Below are 25,967 nucleotides of genomic sequence, written 5' to 3' on the forward strand. Positions count from 1 at the left end.
CAGCTGGCCTAGAACTCTACTATGTAGACCAGGCTGGCCTTGATCTCACTGAGATCTCACAAATCCACCAGGCTCTGCCTCTTGAGTGCTGGGATTAAAGGTATATACCACCATGCCTGGCAGGCCTCAGGATGCTTGTCTGAGGTGGACCAGTGAGAGATGGGGGCTCAGCAAGATCCTGAGGCATAGAGTAGGGAATTGGGGTCAGAATGTGGGCTCTGGGGTGCCATCCTAGTCATGAGACCTGGGATATTACAGCCCTCTGCATCCTCTACTGCCCATGGGTAGGCAGGAAGAATACACTGTCTTCTCCCCAGAGCATGGGCTGTCCTGAGCCCCCACAAGAGCAAAGATTGAGGCCAGGCCCACCTTGGTTGACAGCAGGCGAGTCAGGTAGATCTCTGGTAACACCTTCTTGCGGTGGCTCTGCCGGTGGGACTTCTTGGGTTCCGCCAGCTCATCAGTAGGCAGTACCTGTGAGGTGGATAGGGTTGGTTGGTGCCTGTATGAGGCGCCCTCCTCAGCCTTCCATGGAAGTCTTCACTGTGTTCTTGGGCAACTGGCTCTGCCCACGGGTATAGCTGCTTCTGTCGGATGCTGGGCCCACCCCTGCACCCTCACCCTGGCCTTTCCCAGGGTCTGGGAGCACTTTCCCTAAGCCCAGGCAGCAGAAAGCCAAAGCCACACCCAGGAAAGCTGGCTCCCCGGGGCCTGGGGCTAGGCACTCACCAAATGGAAATACTTCTCAGTGTCCAAGTCTTTCACTGAAAGAGAAACACCACACATGAAAAACAAACAAGGGAGAACAGGGAGATCCTGAGTCAAGCAGAGACAAAGACGCTCAGAAAGTAAGTTGTGAAGCGGAGAGAGAGCCCCTGGCCCCCAAGAGCAGCGACAACAGGCTGCCCTACAGCCAAGATCTAGCTCAGCCAAGATCTCTTCAGGAAGAACCCCAGGACTTCCAAGGAGCTGGGGCTTCCAGGCCAGGCAGTGGACCTGAGGCATGTGAGGGCACGGACTGGCATGTGGCCCAGAGCCTAAGGGCCACATCGGCCCTGACTTGGCTTTGGCCCAGGCCTCTTGGAAGCATGTCTGGCCTCTTGGGGCCTTGTTCCAGCTGCCTGAAGCAATCAGCTCTGGTGTAGCAGCAGAGGAGGCTGGCCCAGAGCACATCCCTGACCAACCCACAGAGCCTCGGTTACCCTCAGTACTGCTCAGAAGGGGCTGGGGAAGGTAATTCTCTCATACCCAGACTGGATGCCAACCCCCACATTTCACATGTCCTACCTCTGCCCAGTGTGTTGTCCTTCTTGTCTGAGAGGCTCATGGCCAGGGAGGCACCCTCGGGAATCTGATAGAGGGGAGAGGATAAGGTCAGAGGTCCGAGAGGAGGGGTGGTAGGGTCAGGTGGGGCCAGGGCACACCTTGTAGTGAGCCAATGTGTTGAGCTTCTTACGACCATCCTCCACCACTGAGGTGTCATCCAGGTCCCGCAAGACGAAGCTCTGTGTGCTTGAGGCAAACCACTCTGGGAGAGAAGAGAGGCGTAAGGGCCAGGGTGGGAAGCAAGCCCTAGGGCAGCCACAGGGGGAGAAGACTCCTGTTCTCCCTCTGGAACCACGGCAGGACACATCTCTAAAGGGAGGAGGGCCGGGAGGGTGAGGAGGGCATGGTACAGAGGGAATATGCTAGAGCCAGCTCCAGGATCCCTCCTCTCTAGGCTTGTTAATGAATTGTGTGAAAGGAGCCACACATCTTCCATGGCTCCCACTGGCCTCAGGATAAAGTCTGAGTGCCCACTTCTGTCTTCCAGGGGACAAAGCACCTGTCTGGCCACCTGGTGTTCCCTGTTCTGTTCTGCACGGACAATGTCTGTACCCCGTTGTTCACCTAAACTACCCAGAGCTTAGGGTAGAGCCTGGTGCAGTGTGAATTTTAGGAGCTAACAGCCTCTGGTAAGAGGTCTGACCATGACTCCAATACATCCTTCAAAACCCATTTTCAGCCCCCTCCTTCAAGAAGCCTTTCTTGATTTTTTTTTCTTGCCCACAGCTGCTCACAGTGTAGAACATGGGCTCTATACTTATGGGTATCCCAGGGACTTGACTAACACAAAGAAAGGAGGCTACATGGGGCACTGTGCCTGCCCCTGCCCACCAAGGTCCACGTCCTCTGCCCGTGGCCACTGCGAGTAGGGTACATTCTTGCAGAAAGCTTCCAGGATCTTCTCCTTCACCTGCGTCAGCGTATCAGTGTCCATGGCTCTTACACTCAGTGAATCCATACCACAGCCCTGGAAGCTCACATTCAGGTTCTGTGAGAGAGGGCGGGACGCAGAGGTCAGTCGGGGCCATCACCATATAGGTCTGGTGACCAGGCTTGGAGGATTGGTCAAGGTTGGAGGCCAGGATGTGCTAGCCTGGACCACAGGCCCACTGCCCTCTCCCATCCCTGCCAGGCTCACCCGGGGCTTGGCCTCGATGTTCTCCCTCAGCAGCCACTCCTCATTGAGTGTGTAGCGGGCCTTGCCCGTGATGGCGTCAATGGAGCCCTTGTTGATCTGCTGCTTGATGGCACACAGCAACAGGAAGAAGGGCTCACCCACTGTCTCCTGTGGGCACCAGGGTTGGGGTCAGGGCCTTATCTCACTGCCCCACTCTGTTTTCCAGCCTCAAAGTCCTGGCCTGCTGGTGTCCCACTCAGAGCACCTTCACTTCCCTTTCCCAGGCCCTCTCTGGTGCCTCGTCACAGCCTCTTGTAGATGCTGACATCAAGCCACTTTCCATGGTCTCTCCACTGCATCTCAGCCACCATCCATGGAACAACCATCCTCACTGAAGCTCAGAGAGGGCAAGCATCCTGCCCAGCAGGTAGAACTTGCTAGGACTTGAACCCTAAACCATTGGGCTCCTGTGCATGAGGAAGCTTGACCCTCCCCAGGGAAGGTTAAGGAGAACCAGTTCCCAGAAAAGGCCTCTAGGAACCCAAGTCAGCCTGATGGATGCCTCTGGGGAGTGTTGACCAAACCACGCCTCACCCTGCCTCCTGCCATCCTGGTTTAATCATCTGTACCAGATCAGAGAGAAACTACCACTTCCATGGCAGTCTTGAACTGACCTCTCTCTTGGTTACAGGGCAAGCACCCAGCCAGCTATGGATAGAGAACACTGAACTACAGACAGTGAGTAGGTTTGGAGGGAAAATTAAGAACATAATAGCATCAGGCAGTTTTGGAAACCGCCCTGCTTCCTACTCCAATGGTCTGGCCTGGAAGCCATTAGCACCCCATTCTCTAAAGAAGGCCTGACTGAGGCCACCCTCAGTGGCCAGGGAATCTGGGTCTAGAGTCCACCACGGCCCCTATGGTCCCTGATGGTCCAGAATGAGGCAGTGTGCTCCACTGGCCTCTCCCTGGTGCCTCTGTGTCTGCCCCACGCCCTGCTTTCCCCTGGATGTTTCACAGAGCTCTTGGCTGGGGCAGAGGCTCTACTTGATAATAGAAAACCAAGGTCCAGCAAGGGCAAGACTTACCCAGAGCCACACAGCCAGGTTGTACCAAAGACCTGTCTCAAGCCCAGAACAATTAGTGCTCTGGTTCTGAACTGTATCCAGGCCTTTCTCATAAGATTCCAGGTGACCCTCTGACATCATGGTGCAGCTGGATCCTGGGACAGACCTCCCTCCCCCAGGCTGTGCTTTGGGAAATCATGACTGCTTGGCTCCCTATATTCCCAGAGTGAGGCCCTTACCTGCCTAAAGCTCAGTTTGTGATTGTTCCCTCCTCACAACCTTTGCCCATGCTATACAGTGCCTGGACTGCCCTCCTAGCCCTGTCCCAGTGGCCCCTTCCCACTGAACTCTCTTAGCTCAGAATGGACCACCTGTTCCAGGAAGCCCCTTTAGCCTCCAGGTGATTGGGCTGAGCTCTGTTCTATGCAGGGGTTGCTCAACACTTGATTTTTATTTCCGTATCCCTCCCTAAGAACCCCGCAAAGACCCTCCACCTCTGGCAGGGGTGAGGCTTGAGGACTAAGGCTATAGGACAAGACCCCAGCATCCTGTGCGTCCTGTGGCAGGCCAGCCAGACCTTCTCTGAGCCTCAGTTTCCTCATATGTGCAAAGGGGTCCTATGGACCAGATTCCACCTGGGGCCTTGATAAAGTCAGGTTTGCTTAGGGCAGAGCTTCCTGGTAGGGGCCAGGCCTCACCCTCAGGCAGCCGTACATGCAGATGGACATCCAGTTGGTGAGCATCTTTTCCACCACAGACTCAGTGCGCCGCAGCATGAGCTTGGGGTTCTTGGCAGCTGAGGCATCGATGAGGTCCACCAGCAGCTCCTTCATGATGCTTGTGTAGTATTCCAGCTTGCCGTGTAGCGCGATGGTCAATAGTGATGCCAGGCTGCACCTGCAGGTGATGGGGAATCAGGTCAGCCCAGCCAAGCCTCATCCTCACTGGATGGGGTTGGCCCTTGATGGTGGCTGCTGGAGAAGGCTGGACAGAAACCCCTTTCCCCACACTGGGGGCCTACATGGGGCAGGAAGGATTGTCCAGGCATCTGGGAGCCTGGGATCTGATTGATGCTAGGTGATGCCATGTCCAGGGGACATGGCTCCCTGTCCCTGCAACACTTGCAAACTGACCTGTCACGCACTGCAAAGTCCTTCTGCTGTTCCAGTGCATGGACGAAGACAATGAGGAAGTGTTTATTGTTGAGCAGAGATGAGAACAGGCTGATCCCCTCCTCCATGTTGGGCCGGCAGTGCTCAGGGATCTGTAGAGGGAAGTGCCTACTGATGAGGGTCCCAAGGAGGCCTAGTGCCCCTGATGGTTGCTTGCTTGCCTCCTGAGATGTGGACCTCACTACCTGCTACTGGTACATGCCCTGGCTGGGAGAAGTGGCTCAGTAAAGTGACAAGGGGGCCCTGGAGGGAACACAGCATCCAATTGTGTAGTTTGCAGGGTCTCATTTTCTATTCTGTAAGCAGCAGGTGGCATGGCATTCAACCCTCTCCCTGGCCTAAGGGGTCAGTGATATACCACCCACCATAGCTGCTTGGATCCTGCTCAAGATGGAGGGCTCACTACCTTCTAGTGACTGGTATCATGTGGCTGGCAGGGTAGGGTACTCACATTCCACTCTCCAAGCAACGGGTGGGTCTCCTGTGGTGGGGAGCCACCCTGGGAGTTGAGGGTTTGAGAGGGCAGCACATACCGCTCTTCATAGAGGGACGAGCACTGCAAAGTAGGACCCAGTACCTCAGCTTGGCTAGCACATGGGAGTGCCCCATGCAGAGAGGGGTGCCAATCATGGGTGGGAATCAACCCATGTGGTAGCTGGGGACACCAGGGAGCAGGAGGATGTCCCCAGGGCTCCCTCATGGTGAGGCACAGTAGTGGGCTCTCAGTGAGAGGAAAGACAGGTCCAGTATTGGAGTGGAGGGGGGCATGGGCAGTCAGCTTTCATACAGAGTCAAACATCAAGTAAGCAAAGAAAGAAAATAGTAGGCAAAGCCAGGATGGCTGTGGAAAAGAATACAGGTTTCACACTGCTGAGGGGTGTGTGCTCTAAAAGATGCCTAGGGTCAAGTTCCCCACAGAGGCCAGCAGGGGCTGGAGAGTAGGCTCAGTCTGACCTTGGGGAAGAAGGTGCGGGTCACAAAGTGTTTATACTCCAGGAAGGGAATGCCTTGACTGCGGTTCAGCTCCTTGGTGAGATCCGTCATGTCTGTCTGCAGCTCTGCAAAACCTGATGGACAGACCAGCAGTTGTGAGTGGATCCCACCAGGTCCTGCGAGGCCCCACTCGGCCCTGGCAGCTACCTTTGCGGATCTCTTCTCGGATCTGGGACTCCATCTCCTCCATCTGCAGCAGTGTCTTCTGCCAGTAGCGCTCAGCACGGCGGCTCTTAGTACAGAAGACGAACAGGGCTGTGGGCAGCAAAGGGGTGGCTCAGGCCTCAGAATCCATGGGAAAGCAATTATGGGCAGTTGCTGTATATAGGCCATGTGCCTCAGAGTCGCTGAGCAGGAGACAGGTGTCTTCTGCCCTTCTTCCCTCCCTCCCTGATGACACAGTACTTGGGGACCAGTCAGCAGGGAAACCTTTGATGTCCTTTCTTAGAAAAAGAAATGTGTATGTAAAAGAGCAGTCACCAGAGGCTTTCTCTGGGTGAAAGAATCATGGGTAATTTCTGTCTCTTGCACTGACCTGTTGTTAATTAGACTTGGTTTTTTGTTTGTGTATGCCTGCATGACTGCATGCGTGCATGTGTGTGTACGTGTGTTAAACTTCTGAAAGCAGTATATGTTACAATCCTTTCTCAGGGCAGGTGTGGGAATCTGTAGATTCCATCAATAAATATAGAAATATTACAGGTAGTATTTTAGGAAAGAAACTGGAAGGAAATATACACAAATATCCAGGGTGTAAATAATGGATGGGTTTTATCTTCCTCCAATTTTACCTTAGGTTGTTTTTTCATATTAGATCTAGCCATTTAAGTTTTAAAAAGAAAAAGGAAACATGGAGCTGGGAAATGGTTCATTTGGTAAAGTGTTTGTTGAACCAGCATGAGAACCTGAGTGTGATCCCCAACACCCATGTAGAAAAGCCAGTGCTGGGGAAGCAGAGACAGGTGGATCCCTGGGGCTCACTGGCCAGCTGAATTAGCAAGCCCCAGGTCCCAGTGAGAGACCCTGTCTCAAAACACAAGGTGACAGCTCCTGAGGACTGACACCAGAGCTTGACCTCTGGCACCTACCTGCACATAACAACAACAACAAAATCCTTAAGATAAAATGAACATATAACCCATCCATCCAGAAGCTCCTTCACATGCTGTATGACCATCTCCATTGTCTAATCTTAGAATACCCTGTCCCACGAGACCCTTACCCAGTAAGCAGCTGTTCCCCATTTCCTGTCCACCCTCTCCCACTACCATTAATTATTTTGCCTCTGTGAATTGACCTATTCCACTTCATATAAAAGCAATCAGAGTACATGATTGTTTTTTTCCCACCTTTGGCGTTTTCTGAGACAGGGTCTCCCAGTAGCCCCAGCTGGCCTGGAACTCACTATGTAGACCAGGCTGGCCTTGAACTCACAGATCCGCCTGTCTCTGCCTCCTGAGTGCTGGGATTAAAGGCTTGTGCCACCACGCCCAGCTATCTACCATGTTTTTAAGGCCTATCTATGTTGTGGAATGTATCAGGACTTCATTCCTTTTCATTGCTGAATAATTCTCCATTGTATAAACACAACGTGTTTTATTTACTTATCAGTTGGTTACCACTTGAGCTGTTTAGACCTCTTATTATAAATAATGTTGCTATGAATGTCTGTGTACAAGTTTTTCTGTGGACATGTTTTCATTTCTTTTGGGTAGATACCCAGGAGTGGGCAGGCTGAGCCATATGGTAAATCTATGCCTAACATTTTTGAGGAATTCCCAAAGTCAGTATACATTTGTCCCTCCAGCAGTGTGGGTTCCCACTTTCTCTGCTAAATCGAATGTATTACTTTGTAACCATCATTTAAACACAGAGGCTCACCTTCCTAGGGTAGACCAGGCTGGCCTTGAACTCACAGATCCGCCTGTCTCTGCCTCCTGAGTGCTGGGATTAAAGGCTTGTGCCACCACGCCCAGCTATCTACCATGTTTTTAAGGCCTATCTATGTTGTGGAATGTATCAGGACTTCATTCCTTTTCATTGCTGAATAATTCTCCATTGTATAAACACAACGTGTTTTATTTACTTATCAGTTGGTTACCACTTGAGCTGTTTAGACCTCTTATTATAAATAATGTTGCTATGAATGTCTGTGTACAAGTTTTTCTGTGGACATGTTTTCATTTCTTTTGGGTAGATACCCAGGAGTGGGCAGGCTGAGCCATATGGTAAATCTATGCCTAACATTTTTGAGGAATTCCCAAAGTCAGTATACATTTGTCCCTCCAGCAGTGTGGGTTCCCACTTTCTCTGCTAAATCGAATGTATTACTTTGTAACCATCATTTAAACACAGAGGCTCACCTTCCTAGGGCAACCTCCCTCCAGTCCCTTTGGCCATTTACTATTGCCTAAAGAACAGGTCCAAATTCTTCTGCCTGGCATCCAAAGCCAATGACCTGGGCCCAGCAGATCCAGCCAGCACCAGCCACCTGTACCACCTCAGCATACTTAATTGTGCCCACACCTTCCCTCAAAACCTTCCCAGCCACTCTCATAAGAACTGAGGCCTACCCACCAACTCTCCCAATCACGGGCTCCTTACCGACCACAGAGAGCAGCAAGAGGACGCTGCAGATGACAATAGATACCACAATGGCTGGCTCGCTGCCCCCCAGCTGCAGCGTGGCAATGGTCTGGTTGAAGTTCCCCACCTGGATCTGCACACAGCCGGGTGGTGGGGTGAGGGGAGGGGGCAAGCATCAGGCTTTGCTGGAGTTATGCCCTGAATCTTCTCACTAGCTGTGTGCCCTCAAGCAAGTGACCTAACCTCTCTGTGCCTCAGCGATAACCGACCAATAATAACCATAGCAACCTCTTGGCCAATGTGATGGTGCCTGTCAAACAGGGAACTGGGCAGCATAGCACAGAGACAGACTCAATACAGAGCTGTGATGACCACAGTTTGGGAGAGACCACAGCACAGCTCACGGGGTCTGGCTGCTTGCTATCCTGAGAGAAGTGAGGGGTGAAGACTCAGAGCAGGGTTGGGGTCATTTTGGACTGGCACTCACTGCCTAGAAGGGGTGAGCTCCCCATCTTGGGGGGATGCAAGCAGGGGCAGTACAGCAAGGCCCTCACCCTCTGGGCCATCTCTGCTCCACTCCACAACTCTACGCAATGACTGGCAGCCCTCACTTCACATGGAAGACCAAGAGGGACATGGGCAGCTTCTTATGACTGCTGGAACCCATCACTGTCCTTGGGCCTCTGCCTCCCCATCTGCCAAGTGGGGGTGTAAAGCTCCACTTTGCTGGCCTGAGCTACTGACCATGAAAACACTCAGTGACTTTTGCACAAGGAGCTGGGCCTGCCTACCTGCAGAGCCCCACTCACTCACCGTGATGGGCAACTGCCCCTCGGCCCTGCCCAGCGATTCGTTGACGGAGCAATGGATGACTCTATCCGAGACAATCTGGATATCACAAGCCACCTGACCAATTTTGATGTGGTACTCATGGCTCTCGAGTCCCAGGCTGTCCTGCTCCTTCTGTGGGTGCACATGGGATGCTGGTGGGGTCTCTGGCTGAGCTGCCGCTTTCCTGCCACCCACTGCCTGGGGCCCAGTGCTCACATGGATGACCAGGGTGAGTGGCTCCCCTGGGTGGTGCTTGATCCACTTCTCCCTTTTGGCTGTGGAGAACTGTGGGTTGGGGAGGTAGTCCAGGCGGAACCGGCTGCCCCGCTGAGCCTCCAAGGGGTCCAGCAGTTCCTCAGCCACCACTGCCTCATCAGCATAGGCCCTGCCGTTGATGAAGAAGTCTACAGGTGCTGAGGCATTGCTCAGGGCTCCGGGTGACGGGCATGTGATGAGGGTGGAGTTGAGAACCTTACAGAGCTACAGAGCCAGGGCGTGGGATGACAGGTGGGTGTGGAGAAGTGGGAGTGAGGTTAAAGAAGAAGGAAAGAGACGAGGAGATAGAGAGGCCACAGTGGCAGACAGCTGGGTCACTCAGGACCCCAGCAGCACAGGCCCACCTCACCCCCACGTACTCCATCTACTCCCATCCTTTATCCCCATCTACCCTGTCCCTTACCCCCATCTACCCTATCTCCTGATGTCTACTCCCTTACCCTGTCTACCTCCACCTATCCTATCCCTCACTCCTATCTACCCCATCCCCTTATGTCTACGCCCTTGCCCCCATATACCCACACCTGTCACCTCACCGTGGGCTCCCGGCCAATGTGGTGCACAGCCATTGACACGTTCTGCACCATGTGGAAACGCTCACCGGCCACTGTGATGGTCCTGCCGCCACTGAGGGGACAGCAAGAGCAATCAGGCCACCTGTGGCCTGGATAGTGAGCCAAAGGGAGCATTGGCAGGTCTGGGTCTCACCTGACGGGGCTCCGGCCAGGGCTGATGGCTGTGATGACCGGATTCTGCATGTACTGGAAGGTGAGGTTCCCATGCACACAGTTTTGGCGCTCAAAGCGCACACACACAGGCACCAGGGAGGGCGAGGTGCCCCCGGGCACAGTGCAGGTGATGCTCATGGCTGTGCGCCTGTGGGAGATGACAGGCAGATGACATCAGCATGGCCCTTTCCAAATGTTCATCTACTTCCAAGGCAGTCTTGTCTCCTGTCAGTGAGACAGGAGAGGGCCCCAGTTCCTTCTCACCACTGTACATTAGCTCTGGCTTTGCCTACCTCAGACACTTCCCTTCTCCTTTCTCCCCAGGTTCACTCCAGGCTAAGAAGGGCCAGAACCATGGCAGACCCAAGTGAGGCCCAGATCAGGTGCCACCCATCCCATAGTTGCCAGGCTGTGGGCACAGCTTACACAAGTTCCGTGCAGGGGTCTGTGTCATTCACCAGGACCTGGAGCTCGGAGCCCACATGGAGGTCACTGCCGTGGATGGTGATCCTGGTGCCCCCTGCCTTGGGTCCCATGGGAGGCTCCAGGGAATGGACCACAGGCATCTAGGGAAGAGGGCCTGGGTCAGGCTTTAGCTTCAGCTGTGAGAAACAGGCTGGGCGGTAGGGGACTAACTCCTTACCACATAGGAGAAGCGATCCCGTGACTTGCCCTCCTTGGAGGCATTCACAGTCACCACATCTGAGAAGGCCCCTGGGGCTGGCCCCGTGGCACACACGATCCTGAGAGCAGGGGTGTAGGCAGAGGTTGAGCCAGCACCCTGTCTGCCTATGACCCATGCCTCCCACTCATACTGGGGCTGGCCAAGGTAGGGGCATGCTACCCATGTCTCCCCAGATCTGAAACTCTGAGACAAGAGCTGGGATCAGATAGTCTTTGATTACCAGGCTGTTTGCCCAGCTGATCTGAGCTGGCTGCCTGATACCCTTATCTGTGAGTCTGGCTCAGGACCTTCATACAGGAAGCCCAGCTCATTTCCTGCTCACAGGCATTTCCTAGAGGCTTCTGGATCCAGCTGCCATACCCCCAGACTTACACCCCAAAATTTTACAGTAGCAAGAATAACGCTGATGGCAGAGGGTTGGACTGAGGAGCCCTGGAGGCTTCCCGGAGGAGGTGGTGAGGACCTGGGAGGACAGAGAGGAAGGGCCCAGGCAGAGACGGGGTGAGGCCCAGCTGGGAGGTGGGCACATGGTGGTGGGGGTAGTGGGGGAGGATTGGGTTGGCACCGCCTGTCACTCACTCCTCTGAAACTGTGTATCTGTTGGCCAATGGTTCACAGGCCACACTGCCAATCCACACGCCTTGAGCCACATCACTCAGCCGGCGGCCCAGGTTCCTGCCTCGAATGGTCAACAGGGTACCGCCATCCAAGGGGCCACTCAGAGGTTCAATCTGCCAAGGCAGCAAAGAGAGCAGGAGTCTGAGGAATGGGTGTCCTTCCTACTGCCACAGGTGACCACAGGAGGCAGGGGTACCCAAACCTTCTACTTAGATGATGGCGGTCCAGGGCTGCTGGTTTCTGGGCTATCCATATAGAGGTGTGAATGCATGGTTCCATCCCGTGAGGGTCTGGAGATGCCAGGCCAGCTCAGGTGGCCAGGCCTGACCACAAAATTTGGCACCTCAGCCAGAAGCTGATTGGGTTGAAGGTGGGCACTTGGATCAGGCTAAGCCAATCATAATCCTTCTCTGAGATTTTCTTCTTAATTAAATATGAGGTGAGTTGCTGGAAGCCTCAGCGGGTTGCTAACTCACTTTGAAACCCCGTGGGACTAAACCTGGCCTCCTCTGTCTCTCACTTCCCAGAGTCCATTCCCCATTATAACAGACTCAGGAGGCCAGCACTGTGTGTTCACAAGTGACAAGCACATGGGCCCACGCATGCCCCAATCTCTGAGTCAAGGGTGCTGTGTGTGCAGATGATGCCTGGTGCAGAGTGTGCTTGTGTATACTTACTGCACGGATCTCGGGGGCTGGGCAAGTGCCAGGTGGTGGCTGCAGGGGCCCTCGAAGGCGGCAGCCATCGATCCATGCACAGAGATGACCCAGGTCCTCACGGCCGAGGCATTGGGAACAGTCAGGACTGCCCATGGCACAGTTGTAAACCACCACTGTGGACACAGGGCAGTGTGGTCAGCCCAAGGTGAGGTAGCTCTGGAGTCAGGACTCTGTGAGGTTCCTGGGGCTTAGCTAGCCCCCACCTTGCTGCCCTGTGTCTGGCCCCTGGACTCATCAACACCCCTTCCCCTCAAAGGGTCCCTATGTGGCCCACTTTATAGACAAAGGGCCAAAGCTCAGAGGAGGAGCTCCTTGCCTGGGATATAGTGGTTAACCCATGAGCAGGGGGATGTAGAGATAACTGAGTAGCCCAGACTGAGGTTTGAGGCCTTAGGGGGTATGGAGAGATGGAGCTGAGGGTCTCAGTGTGGGAGATAGCCTGGGTGCCTCTCTGTGAACTTCATGATAGGGGTGTGTGAATTGGTTCAGTACTGTGCCATTCCCCAGATGCCAACTCCATCCCGGACACTACTCTCTGAATCCTCACCAAGCACTCAGTAAGGACCAGAGGCCTCATTTCACATGAGGCTCAGAGTGGGCAAGTAAGGTCCTGTAAGCTGCACAGCTTTGCTGTGAGGTTGGCAACATAGCAGCGTTGGCGCAAGGGTGAATGAGTGTTGGGCACTGATGAGATGTATGTGGCTTCGAGGTGAGCTCTGGGGTCCCCCAAGGCTGGGTCCTTCCCTCTGGCCATGTGGAGTGGGTGAGACACCCACCTGTCATGGGGTCAGGGCTGTCCAGGAATCGGTCTCGCTGCCCCTTCAACTGCAGGCTGAGTTGAAATACCTGGCTCTTCTGAGCTGTGTGAAGCTGTAAAGTGATGGAAAGGATGATGGGTGGGGTGGATCTGGGTCACTCCTGAGGGCAAGGGCATCACCAAGACAGTTGAGGGCTTGGCTGTTGGGGATGAGGGGCCAAAAAGTAGAGGAAGGTCCGGTGGGGAGGACAGGACCATAGCACTGGATTTATGCAGGCCTCCCCTCTACCCCCCTGGAGTCATGCCACTTACCACCACTTGGTTGCAGCGTACAAGGGACTCATTCACCCATACAGCCTCGAAGCTCTCCTCCAGCCCAAAGCTGCACTCAAGGGAGGTACCCTGCAGACACAGGCAGAGGGGTAGAGGAGAGCGCTACCAGCACTCAGCTCCTGCACCCCCATCAGGACACAGTAGCTGTCACCCTGAAGAGGGGCTAGGACCTCCACCAAGTCTTTGTCCCCAGAAATCTTTCCTAGCCATCATGTCAGGGGATGCAAAGACACTGAGGACCCTGCCCAGTGCTCTCTGTGACACCAATGGCACCCCACCATCCCCAATAGCCTAAACCAGTTCTTGATACCCCAGCTCTAAGGAGACTCTACCTGTCCCTTGACTGAAAGTTTCTGGCCTCTGCCTCGGATACTCTGTCAGCCTCCCTGTGGCATGTGCAAGGCCTCTGCCTAAGCTGGTCTTTTTACCATCAGTGAAACTCACTGCTGCCTCCAACTCCAGCTGCAGTGTCCCTGGATCCCCAAAAGCCCTCAGATCAAAACACTGCCCCCCCCCCAATCCTGCTCTCCTCAGTGGGTGGGTATGCACTGGGGACTCTCTTCCACTCCCAAAGCCTGCCCTACCCTGTGGGTCAAGTGTCTCAGTTTCCCTCACCCAGGCTTGTCTACTTATGTCCTCACCCTCTGCAGACAGTCAGGGCTGAGCAGCAAAAAGCTGGTAAAATGCTCAGGTTCTGCCTCACATAAGCCCAGTTTAAATTCCCATCTTTACTTCCTGTGTGGCTTTATGCAAGTCACCCTGCCTCTCTTGAGACTTGGTTTTCTTGACTGAACAATGGGAATAGAACTGCTGGGCAAATTAGAGATCCCGTGTTTTAGTGGCTTGCATGCTACAAGTACCTAATAAGTGCTTGCCATGGTTGGTATGCAGGAGGTAGTCAATAAATGTTTGCTGAACAAATAAGCTGGGCCTAATTCTCCAGTCTTGTCTTCCTCCCTCAAGAGCAACATCAATAAATATTTGCTGAGTGAACACAACTTGGGTTTCATGCATGTCAGGCCAAGCCCCCAGCCAGCCTTGTGGCAGGACTTCCTGTTTATATCCCTGCTGTTGGCAGATGTGACACCCTGAGAAGAAAGCAGGTCAACCTCCCCAGCTGGAAGCTAATGTAGGAAAGAGGTTGCTGACAGGGCCAAATGCCTGCTCTGTCCCCATAGTGCAGAGCTGGAGGTGGGCCCCCTCTCTGAGCACCTGGCCACCTTGGGCAGAATAGCCTGCCACAGGGCTTCCCAGAATCTAGGCACCCAGTCCTGACCCCCTGTGATTTAGTTGCAGGGCCAGGGTGAGGCTGGGGAGACAGAAGACAAGAGGGGTGGGGATTCTGTGGCTGGAGAGAGCAGAGGGCCAAAACCACTGCACAGCTGGAGAGAATCAGCCTGGCAAACTAAGGCTGGAGCTGCCCACCCGGCTCCCGTGACCCACAGGGTGGGCCTTTGGGAAGAGGTAGCCCCGCCCTTGCCCTCAAGAAGTCCCATCCTGCAAGAGGCTCCTGACATATCCCAGATGCTTGGCACGTGGCCCCCACGTGTGAGAGCCTTCATGGGCCTCAGCTCCTGCGTGGCGGCAACAGATGGTGTGTCCCAGAAACTAGGGATATTGGTACCTTTCCAGGTTTCGTCAACACCCCCTGCCACGCTCCTCCCAGAGGGCTGGGGACAGCCATATCCCTTCCCCCAACACCACTTCTTTTCCCACTGTCCCCTCTGGACCATGGAACTGGGGGGGGCGTGTTCTCCTCTGGCTGTCCCTGGGGAGACTTGAAGGAGGCCAGTAGGCTCCGCAGGCCTTGGGATGCCCACAGTCATGCTCAGCTAGGCCAGGGCAGGCGGAGCCCACATGGACCTCATCCACCCATGGGCTGAGGCACCAGGCAAGGGGCTGGGCTACTCTGCCAGGGAGCCTCTAGGGCAGGAGCTCTGGGGCCTGAGCCAGGGTTCCCTCAGCAGCTGCTGGCTGCTTGCTATCCCCAATGGTCTGGCCTCCCCACTCCAAGTCCTGTGTAGCCAGAATGGAGCTCAAGAAATAAAAGAAGGGTCACCATTGCAGATGCAGGGATAGTCTGAGGTCCACACAGTCCCTGCCCAACCTCTACTTACATGGAATAAAGTGGCACTGGTTAGGGGCACCAGGATGTCCTGCGAACCTCCTGTGGGCACAGGTGCCAGGGGCGAGGGCAGGATCTGGGGGCAGTCCTGAGGCTTCTGCAGACCAAGCACAGGAGAGAGTCACACAGGCCCCTGTGGTCCTGCCTCCACAAAGGGCCAACAGCCTCCCGATCTGATCTGAACATCAGCCCTGGGGCAGGCCTGCAGCCCCAGTTTACAAATGAGGAAATCCTGAGGCAGCAGCAAAATGGTCCACCCCCTTGGAAATGCTCCTCAGGGGGTGAGCCTGCAGTGGCTGGGGTTTCTGACATTCATAATCTCCATCCAGATGACACTGCACCAGGCTGGGGCTAGTAACTGCCCCTGCAGGCTCTTGGGGTCCACACTCCACTGCCCAGAAGAAACCAAAGCAGGGGAGGGGCACCGAGGGCTGTGGCTGTGGCTGTCACCTCTCCACATCTCTCTGAGCAGGGTACTGGGGGATCCTGACTGCCCCAAGGCCTCCAAGCCCTATTTTCTCAGTGTATGACCTACTAGAGCAGAAGGTCGTAGGGCCCTGGGACAGCCACACAGGCAGCCACACTCCTGCCCATGTCTGGAAGGGCAAGGATTAGGGTTAGAATAGTGCCAAGATGTGCCATGAGCCTATGAGTGCACATAAGGTTACCCATATGAGCCAAGGCCCCTGGGGACCAAGACCCTATCCTGGACTACTTTTTCCTCTGTTCTTTTTTTTTTTTTTTTTTTTTTTGGAGACGGACTCTATGTTGCTCAGGCAGGATGGCCTCTAGTCATGGGGTCACAGGTGTATGCTTGCCATGTGGGCCAGGTAGGCCTTACAAATTGCCATCCTGCTTCAGCCTCTCTAGTGCTGGTATTACAGGAGGGCAGTCACGATGCCTGGCAATTTTCTTTTTTCTTCTTTGCAGGACTGGCATCCTCTGTAGCCGTGGGATACCCTACGTTACTCTTAATTCCCAACCATACAGGGGTAGGACAGGTACAGATTTCCCTTGGGACCCCAGCACCAAGTCAGACCCAGAAGGTCTGCCAAGACCACCAATAACCAACCACCAAGAGCAACGGTCTAGGCAGAAGCAAGCTTGGGTGGCCTCACTGTGTGACAGGGTCCTTCTAGCCACTAGCTCCATTCCCATGGCCTTCTGAAGTAGGATCTATCATCACCTGTTCACCTAAAGGGAAACCGAGGCACAGGGGAGCAAAGCACTTTCCTAGTGGAACTCTGGACATCCAGATTGTTTGCTGAGCACGAGGCCAGAATGGTGACTTCCCAGGGACAGCATATGCTGCAGGGCCTAGGCCTTTAAGGCAACTCAGTCCAGGGATGAGGTGTCCCACTGACCCCTGTAGCTGGGGTGGGGAATACATCCAGCTGGCCTCAACAGCACTGGGTTTCTATCCCTGTCTTGGCTTTAGTTTTCACCCATGTAACAAGGCTTTTCCAGGCAAAGTCCCTGGACAGGCCACCCCAGGTACCCTTAAGAATTTGGCTGTGCTATGTGTAAACTCTGGGAAATTTCAAGAAATGGAAGAAAGGCCCAGTGTCTATCCTCTGGATCCACCCCACAAATGATCAAGGGCCTCATAGTGACTCTGTGGGGTCACTCTGAGGACCCCCTGTTCCCCTTTGACTGCTTATACCCCAGGCCATGAAGATGAGTAGATCCACTCTACAAAGGAGAAGTCAGACTGAGTCCTGACCTTGTCATACCACTCTGATGCTCCCCAAGGTCTGCTAAGCTGCCATGGGGCCAGCGGCTGTGTCCACCAGTGGCTTCCCAGCCTCTACTGTTTGCCCTAAGTCTGATCTGGCCTTTGAGGAGCTGGCCCACAACAGGTTCATGATTAGGCAACTGACTCTGCTCCCCAAGCCCACCCTAGCTTCAGAGATATGTCTAGTCAGCAAATCTGAGCCCTGCAACCTGCCTGTCTCAACACTAGGACGCTTGGGGAATCAATGAAAGGACTCTCAGATTTCCCAAGCCTGGGAAGGAGGGATCCACAGTCAGGCCCAGCTGCAGAGACTACCTTATCACTAAGAAGGTCCGAGGGAAGCCTGTCTGAGCATCTCCCACAGGGTTGGAAGGCCCTGATGTCACCAGTGGACCCCTGGATCCAATCATTCCTAAAGGTGAACCAGCCCTCAGTCTGATCACTTGAAGGACTGAAAGCCAGGTCTGGGTTGGCTTTTCCTGTGGAGAACATGGCCTCAGATGCCTTCTGAGGCATTTACTGGCCCAGTTGTACCTAGGGCAGGGTCAAGTAGATAGGAGAGAGGTCAGGAGGCTCCATCATCCAGGTGTGCTCACAGCCTGCCCTGGCTGGATCCTGCAGGACCACCAATACCTGGGAGCAAAGCTGGGTAAGTGACCAGCATCCCAAATGTGCCATCTGGAAAGCAGGGCTGTGAGAGCACCCAGGACTTCTGCAGTATCCTCAAGTTCAAGGAGAAGTGAGTCCTGATGTCCCAATCCAGTAAGCTCTAATGGGCCCACACCCGCCCCGAACCCCAGCCTGTTGTCTCTGAGTCACAGTCCACAGTTCCTAACAGCTCCTACTACCCATCAAGCCATTCTGCCACTGGCTGTAGCACCGGGTCACTCCATGGTTGGGATCACGCCAGGCTGAGCCAGTCACCACTTACTTCCCAGCCTGCTTCCAAGGTTTGACATCACTCTGCCCAGGGAAAGCAGCCCTCAGGATGGGCATGCTAGCTCTGGGACACCTGGCACCTCTCTGGCCCCTCATCCACAGGCTGAAGCCACCGCCTGGCAGCCTCCTTCACTATCTTCCTGTGGGTGGGTGGGGGTGGGGTAGTCACTGGGACCACACACATGACTAGAGATGCAACTCCCAGCACCTCCCTTCCAGGAGTCAGGGGTCCCGGGGGACATGCAGACCCTCTACCCGCCATCTGCCCAGGATGCCTGGCGCCTCCATAGCTAACTGGTACTTAATTAAATGCCAAATCAAGCAATGGGTCAGAGCCTCTTGCAGGCCTCTGCAAAGCTGCCTCTTCTCCTGCCCCATTATAGTAATCCTCTATGACAGTCCTTCTAGGCCTACGGGAGCCTGCCCTGAGAGAAAACTGCAGACCTAGGGAGAGCAGACTGAAGGGCGCCACAGAGACATGCTTCCCAGGTGGTGAACTCCTATGCAGCTGTCAAGACCCTACACAAAAGTCCCCTCTTGAGAGATATCTTTCCTGGTCACCTGTACAGAGTAGCCATCAACTCCTCAAAATGACCTATGTGCCAAGTACATATACAGTTGGTGCTTTCCTGGGGTAATTCCAGATTTCTACTCCAGCCCTGGAGGTGGGCGTCACTTCATAGAGGGAGAAAGGCATAGAAAGGGCCAGTAGCTTGCCTGGGATCACACAACCACAAGTCAGAGTTAAGGGTCTTGGCCTGTAATGGGAAGGACAGAACTAGATCTAACTGGATTCTCCCCAGTGCTTAGCACAGACTCAGGTATACAAAAGGCACTCATTACTGATGGACTGTCAAAAGGCTGAGTCCTCCTGGCTGCTTGTCCTTCAGGGTTAGAACACAAAAGATAGGTATAGTGGATACTTTCAACCTCCAGCATTCCCAAAGCCCCAGCTGTGTACAGGGCTGGGGTGGAGAGGGAGAAAGAGCAGTGACCCAGGTGTCTCTGACCCTAGAGCCATAGGCCCAACTGGACTTAGACTGTATCCGCATACCCAGTGCCACAGCAGGAGGCTCCCTCAGTACAGCCATAGGGTCCTGGGCCTCTTGGTGCAGGGCACTTGCTCCACAGTTTCCCTCTGAGCTGAGTATGGCTGTGGTTGACTGTTCAAAGCCAGCCTGAGGCCCTGGAATCCCCTCCTTTGTAGCTGTTCCATGGCTTCTGCCATGGCAGACAGGGTTTGATGGAATTCTATAAGCCCAGGCCCTGTGGCTGGGTTGCCATCCTGGGACCTACAACTGGCAGCCCAGCAGCCTGTTCTTGCAGGGCACTAGGGGCCATGAGCCCTAATAAAGTTCAGAGAAAGGGTGTGCCCAAGCTCAACATACTGTTTCCACCCAGCCAGGATCCTGGGACGCCCATCTGTCCTCCCCAAGGAGAAGCCTTCCAGGGCAAAGGTGAGGTGCCATGGGGAAACCAAGAAGGGGTCTTTGTGCCCAGTTGGAAATCTTCAGGAAAAGAAGAGGGGTTTGGGTTCAAGGCTCAAGTCTGCTGCCTCCCAGGTGGCCGCCTAAGGAGCTGAAAACACAACGAAATGAGCCACTCCCAGCATTGGCCACGGATGGAAGCTGCCCACCCAGTGCAGGGTGGGTACAACCTAGGCCAGGTTCCCTGGAGGGCCGCACTGCCACCCCAAAATGTCCCTTCTAAAAACTGGCCTTCAGGGCCAGGCATGGCCATATATATATATATATATCTTTAATCCTAGCACTCAGGAGGCAGAGGCAGGCGATTCTCTGTGAGATCGAGGCCAGTCTGGTCTACATAGCAAGTTCCAGGCAGCTAGAGCTACAGTGAGACCCTGTCTCAAAAAAAGTCTTTCAGCGAGTAACAAGCAATGTGTGCCCACAGTGGCTCAGCTAGATTCAAACACAAAAGGGGAAAAAGCAGTCATCAGCTTGTCAAGTTACAAGGTTAAACACACTGTCATGAGCCACACTTGGCCATCAGCACCAATGCTAACAAAGACAAATATCAAAGAAATGCTCTCAATACTGTCAATTTAAAATAAGAAATGGCCACTGAAGCCACGGGGCGTGTCTCCAAGGCAGGCTTACCATGGGGTTCGGTGAGGCCTCGCACCGAGACTGGTTGGAGATGCAGGCGTGCTGCTGTGTACACCAGAAACAGGGCCACTGTGCTGACAGGCAGCTGGTGCAGCTGGAAGATGAGGAGGCCCCTCAGACTCTTGCTTCCCACCCTCAGCTCACCCTGCCCTGGAAACTGGGCTCCAGAGAGTTATCTCAGCACTAGGAAAGGTCTTGTTCATGCTCAGAGCTACCTGGGACAGGTGGGACATCTTGTAAAGTACTGAACTCCCAGCTATGAGAGGCAAGCAAAGAGGAAACAGGCAGGGAGTTCTCTGCTTCTTTCAGCCTAGGTGTCAGTTTCCAGAGGCCTGGCTGGTTAGAGCTTGCTACAGGGCAGGTGAAGGATGGAGAGTCCTGACTGCTACGTGTGCCAGAGTCTGTAGCTGTTCTCCAGAGAGTCCCCTGCCCCTTCCTGGGGCCCATTCTTCCCCGCCACTTTCCACTTACGCTGTGTGTGGGTACACTTGTCCTATGCGGCTACAGTTGTAGATGGTGAAATTGGCTGAGACAATGTTGTGTCCTTTGACCCTCACAGACATCTCAACCGTCACATGGTCTAGAAAGGATCAGGACGGGAAAGGGGGTTTCCAGTAACATCTGATGCTGGAAAGTTGGGGGTCCCTGCTGCCCCACCCTTGGGCTGGCATCACAGCCAGGCACTCACCCTGGTCAACAGGGAAGGGTGGAAACTGGTCCCTGGGCAGGAGGTTGCAGTAGGTGATCTGGTGATCATAGGCAGGGCCAGGCACCCGGGCCACTGTACGGACATCATTCCCATAGTCACAAGTCATCTCCATGCCACTGAGGCTGGGCAGGCTGCCTGAGATCTGCAGGATCATGCCCTGGGGGAGAGGTGCCCTTAAGTGGGGCACAAGCCACTCCCTTCACAGCCCTCTCAGCAAGGACAGGGAGACCTGTCTGGTCCTGCCCAAGTGATTAGTAAAGAAGGGGTTCCCTTGCAGGAATCCAAAGCCAGAGGGCTGCACCCCCCATGTAACCCTTTGAGCCTCAGTTTCCCCATCTCATCTCACAGAGGTTGGTCCAGAAGGCTCTGTAATCCAGGTGTTGTGGCATACACTTATAATCCCAGCACTCAGGAAACTGAGGCAGGATTGCCATAGGCTTGAGGTCAGATTTATCTAGTGCAAGACTGCAGCCATTAAACTGCCCACCCTCATGCCCCCACCCTGCTCTGTTCTGCACACATCCATATTTTGTCTTAATCTTTTCCTCCAGGAGAAGGTTGGCTCATCCCAGGCCAAGACTTCATCTTGCTTACTGCTGAGTCCCCAGAGTGTGAGAGTGTGCATGGCATACAACAGGTACTCAATACAATGTGAATGGAAGAGTGGATGAATGGACCTGTCTACTCCAGGCTGCCCAGGATGAGTCCAGGTCACGGCTGATGTGTGATGACAGGGGAGTAGGCTTGCCAGGCCATTGGAAGCCCTCAAGGAGACAAATGAGGGCCTTGTGCTCAGAAGTCAGTGAGGATGGGTGGGCTGGCCCCAGGCTGCTGCTGTGATCGCTAGGTGCCTAGCTCATCCGCAATGCTGCAGGCACAGCATCCTGGGCATGAGCAACTGTCCACCACCTACGTCTGGAGACAAGCAATGGCTGGCAGCCCCAAGAGAAGACAGAGGGGACTTGCTCTCCACCTTGTGCCCCTACTCAGTGCACAGACCCCTCAACTTAAAAGCCAGCAGTGGCCTGTGACCCCACTAGCATTCAGGGTGGACAGTCCCATGTGTGACCAGGGCCTTCAGGACATTGTCACTTCCAGGCTCCCAGCTGGCATGGCCCAACTCACCGGGTAGTCCTGATGTACGTCAATCTCAGCTGGTAGCACAGCCATGGCAGGGCAGCGGCCAGGGCCCTCACTGGCACTTGTCCAGAAATGCGGCTGGCTAGAGTTGGCACAGTCCTGCTGAAGTGTGCACCTGCAGGCATGGTGGGGTCAGGCTAGGTCAGGGCCCACTGCCCAAATCCCTCTGGTCCCTGCCTCCACCACAGGGGACTCACCGTGTCTCCAGAGCACACCAGCCACAGTAGGCATCGGCTGCACCTACACAGTCCCCACAGGTGGGGTGTACCTCACAAGCCGCAACCTTTACACGGGCCATCTGCAGGCAGAGGGGACCCGACTGAGTGAGGCAGCCACCCCTCCCTCAGGAGGCCAAGGAAACTGAGGCTGGAGGCCTAGTTGGGGGCACATGGGGAAGAATGGAGGCAGAGGTGGGGGGAGGGAAAGCGGTCCCTCAGCAGGAGGATCAGCATGTGCAAAGGTCCTGTTCCAGAACTGGCTGGCTGTGGCTCTCCTTACCTGGTAGGATGTCATCAGATACAGGTAACCAGGGTCTGTGGGGTCAAACTCCATCACATGGTGCACAGGCTCCCCATAGGCCACTGTCAGTACTCTCCTGCTTACCACCTGCATGCTTTCATTCAGGCTGATCTGTGGGGGGAACAGCTGTCAGCTGCTGGTCCCGGAGGTACCACCCATAGGGTAGGCTGTCCAAGGCTTGAGGTCTCTGCTCCCTTTCAGCTCCAGTTGGTCCAGGGCCAGAGAGGAAGCCCTAGGAGGGTGATGGGTGTCCTGTCTTATAAACAAAGCTTGAATTCTGGTACATTTATAAGTTGCAATGTACTATCTAATACACATTGTTTCCCTTCCCTGAGCCTCAGCTTCACCAGTGAATGAGAAATGGTAGCCACCTGATCCACAGGCCTGAGACATGAGTGACAAGGCAAGAAGTACACAGGAGCAGAGCTGCTGGGTCACTTCTCATCAATTCCCTCTCAGCCCATCTTACAGAGAGTGAAACTGAGGCCCAGAGGTTGAGGAGCTTGGTAAAGAAATCAAGTTATCGGGCTGGAGAGATGGCTCAGCAGTTAAGAACACTGGTTGTTCTTGCACAAGACCTGGGTTTGAATCCTAGCACCCACATGGCAGCTAACAACTGTCCATAACTCCAGTTCCAGGGGATCTGACCTCAGTGGGCTTTGCATGACATGGGAGCACTTACCTACATGCAGGCAATACAAGCATACACATAAAATAAAAATAATAAATAGAAATTTTTTAAAAAGTTAAAAAAAAAAAAAAAGAAAGAAAGAAATCAAGTTATCTCATGATGCAGACCCAAGCCTGTCAGACTCCAGAGCTGAAGCAAAGGCCAGGAGATGGCGCAGGTGGGGCAAGGTTCCAGGACTCCTGAGGCCTGGAAGCTTCTCTGGCTCTGAGGCCCCTCTACACATCCCCCTAAGGATTGGCAATGTCCCACTGTACCTGTCCCCTCCTCTCCCAGCATGCTGCTTGGGCTCCAAGGTCCAGTGAGGGCCAGCGGTCTCAACACCTCTGGGATTTCCTGTCCACTTTAAAACGTGCATTGGCTCCTTGCTGCTTATAGAAGAAACTTACTATGGCATTCAAGGCCATGCTGATCGATCCTTCTGGCCATGCCCCCAGCCTCATTTTCACTTTGTTTAATCCTCTCACAAGTCCCACCTAGGCCTCTCTCTGCTGTGTGCATCCTGAGTCTCCCCATCCTCCTTCCAGGGGCACCAAGTCAACAATGCAGCTTCCTAGAGCCCCCAGGGTTGGTCTCAGCTGCTGAGATGTCCCTACTGCCGAGGAGGCCTCTTGGGAGCCTAGCAGGGACTCAAGTCTCTCTCTCTCTCTCTCTCTCTCTCTCTCTCTCTCTCTCTCTCACACACACACACACACACACACACACACACACACACAACCAGCAGCAGCAGACTCTACTTCATTTCCCTCCTTCAGTGTTTACTGAGCCCAGGGTCTGGGCTGGGGAATGAGATGGAAGTTCTAAGCAAGGGTTGTCAGGAGAGACAATGTCCTGTGCAGGGGGATGAGTAAACTTTTGAGGCCAAGGTGTAGGGTGAAGAGGGACCAGCTAAACCCAAGGTTAGCCTCTAGCAAGTGTGAGGCCCCGGGTTCCACCTTAGCATACCACACATAAACACATTAAAAATGAAATGCAACCACCCCATCTCTGGCTATGTTACTCTAGGGCAGTCACCTCCTTTGCAGGACTTTGGTAACCCCTCTGTGGAATGGAATTGAGGCTCTGCCTCCCTAGCTCCATGTGAAAAATAATAGACAGGGTGCCCATGATGTGTAGCACTGGGGAGACAGCAGGTACCTAGTAACTGCAGCTTTGTGGGCAGAGGGTGGAGTGAGCTCTGACTCGTTTTTTCTCAATGGAGAGAGTCGGAGGCTCAAAGGAGACAAACCACTGCCCCCAGGTCTCGCAGCACGGAACAGCAGTCAAAAACAGAGTCTAAGCATCTTACCCTAAAATCTAGCCCCTTTGGGCTACTTCCTTCCACCTTGATGGAAGTTGAGCATGCACTGGATCCCTATGTCCCTGCTGCCCCCACCTGGTGGTCCCGTGCCAGGGCTGTGGGACTAGAGCCCCGCCCCATCCCAACCAGAGGAACTGGATTATAGGATCTGAGTCAATCAGGCTGGCACATGATGGAGTTGGCTCTGCACTGATTCTCCCCTCGGGGAGGGGGGAAAGCAGTGGGCGGGATCGGTTCCCTGTGTCTGTTCTGCCCTGGAGTAAGAAAACCAGCCCCTTGCCTTCCCCAAGCTCTGGGACCAGCAGGGCAGTGGCCAGCACAGATGGTCTGTGACAGATAGAGAAACCGAGGCCCAGAGAAACTGTGCACATTGTCAGGGTCAATCAGCCACTAGACAGCAGAGTTTGGAGACTTGAATACAGACCCTAGCCTTGGAGATGCTGACATCTCTCAGGCAGGCCCTTCTCCTCCATGATGGACCACTGTGGAGCCATGGAGGAAAAGCAGAAGAGGAGGAGTAACACTGACCCTTGCTCCATCCACCCCTTGGGAGCTCCCATCTTGTACCCCTACCTTGAGGAGTCTTCCCGTCGAGGTGCCCAGGAAGACGGCAGTGTAGTTGTTGGCATTGGCCACGGCCACAGCTGTGAGCCCTGGGGCACGGAACACGGGTGAGGCCCTCAGTGGCTGCAGGATGGACAGTGGGTGCTGCAGGTGAGCTGCGCCACAATCCAGCTGCTCCATCTGCAGCTGTGGAGGCAAGACAGGTCAAACCTTAGTTTTAGAGCCTTGTCTGGCTCCCTAACAGTCCATGAAGCCTGATCTCAGCTCTCAGCTCCATACCTCAGTTCCAAGCTGAGGCCCAAGCTTATACAGATTTCCCTGATTCTACTTACCAGGCCTGCTAGTACACAAGGGTGTCGCTGAGGTGCCCTGGGCCAAAACGCACAAGCAAATGGTGTCTAGGAGATGGCTGTAGGTAACCTGGGCATATTGCTTTGTGTTCTCTAAGCCTCAGTTTACTCAGCTATAAAATGGGCTCCTCCTCCAGAGAACAGTGCTAGATCTAGCTTGCACAGGGCAAGGCCCTCAGCTGGTGCTGGGATAGTGTTAGCAAGCACCACTGAGAGTCACACACTATTGCTAATGCTGTAACAATTTGAGGGTTGGGGTGTAGCTCAGTTGATAAAGTGCTTGCAGCATGAGGATGAAGCCCTGAGTTTGAGCTCAGAACTAGCATTAAAACAACAACAACAAAAAGCCAGGTGTAGTAATGCATGCCTGTAATCCCAGTATTGCTAAGGCAGAGACAAATGGAACCCTGGGGTTCACTAACCAGGCAGCATGGGCCACTCAGTGAGTTCCAGTCCAGTGAAAGCCTCTGTCTCAAAAACAGGTGGCTGGGGGCTGTGAACTGTCTCCATAGGTACAAGTGCTTGCTGCACAATCTGATGACCCAAGTTTGTCCCCTGAACCCA

General features: G+C 54.2%; 1 protein-coding gene across 1 annotated transcript in view; it reads right to left on the reverse strand.

The window, feature by feature from the left end:
- Plxnd1 (plexin D1) overlaps positions 1 to 25,967 on the reverse strand; it is a 45,159-nt gene that overhangs the window by 4,080 nt on the left and 15,112 nt on the right. Inside the window, exons 2-31 of the mRNA XM_008854921.2 lie at positions 25,063 to 25,239; positions 22,481 to 22,612; positions 22,180 to 22,280; positions 21,968 to 22,097; positions 20,822 to 20,999; positions 20,605 to 20,713; positions 20,125 to 20,227; positions 15,326 to 15,430; positions 13,188 to 13,277; positions 12,895 to 12,988; positions 12,077 to 12,231; positions 11,361 to 11,512; positions 10,740 to 10,839; positions 10,523 to 10,662; positions 10,077 to 10,244; positions 9,905 to 9,995; positions 9,309 to 9,572; positions 9,075 to 9,224; positions 8,280 to 8,394; positions 5,823 to 5,930; positions 5,637 to 5,749; positions 5,134 to 5,238; positions 4,644 to 4,774; positions 4,209 to 4,407; positions 2,465 to 2,611; positions 2,158 to 2,314; positions 1,425 to 1,528; positions 1,288 to 1,351; positions 730 to 764; positions 370 to 474 (exon numbers count right to left, since the gene is read on the reverse strand). Of these exons, the coding sequence (XP_008853143.1) occupies positions 370 to 474; positions 730 to 764; positions 1,288 to 1,351; positions 1,425 to 1,528; positions 2,158 to 2,314; positions 2,465 to 2,611; positions 4,209 to 4,407; positions 4,644 to 4,774; positions 5,134 to 5,238; positions 5,637 to 5,749; positions 5,823 to 5,930; positions 8,280 to 8,394; positions 9,075 to 9,224; positions 9,309 to 9,572; positions 9,905 to 9,995; positions 10,077 to 10,244; positions 10,523 to 10,662; positions 10,740 to 10,839; positions 11,361 to 11,512; positions 12,077 to 12,231; positions 12,895 to 12,988; positions 13,188 to 13,277; positions 15,326 to 15,430; positions 20,125 to 20,227; positions 20,605 to 20,713; positions 20,822 to 20,999; positions 21,968 to 22,097; positions 22,180 to 22,280; positions 22,481 to 22,612; positions 25,063 to 25,239 (3,822 nt within the window). The remainder of the gene's footprint in view (positions 1 to 369; positions 475 to 729; positions 765 to 1,287; positions 1,352 to 1,424; positions 1,529 to 2,157; positions 2,315 to 2,464; positions 2,612 to 4,208; positions 4,408 to 4,643; positions 4,775 to 5,133; positions 5,239 to 5,636; positions 5,750 to 5,822; positions 5,931 to 8,279; positions 8,395 to 9,074; positions 9,225 to 9,308; positions 9,573 to 9,904; positions 9,996 to 10,076; positions 10,245 to 10,522; positions 10,663 to 10,739; positions 10,840 to 11,360; positions 11,513 to 12,076; positions 12,232 to 12,894; positions 12,989 to 13,187; positions 13,278 to 15,325; positions 15,431 to 20,124; positions 20,228 to 20,604; positions 20,714 to 20,821; positions 21,000 to 21,967; positions 22,098 to 22,179; positions 22,281 to 22,480; positions 22,613 to 25,062; positions 25,240 to 25,967) is intronic.

The sequence above is a fragment of the Nannospalax galili genome, unplaced genomic scaffold (genome assembly GCF_000622305.1).
Source record: "Nannospalax galili isolate Female #2095 unplaced genomic scaffold, S.galili_v1.0 scaffold406, whole genome shotgun sequence".
In the NCBI taxonomy this organism is placed as follows: Eukaryota; Metazoa; Chordata; class Mammalia; order Rodentia; family Spalacidae; genus Nannospalax; species Nannospalax galili.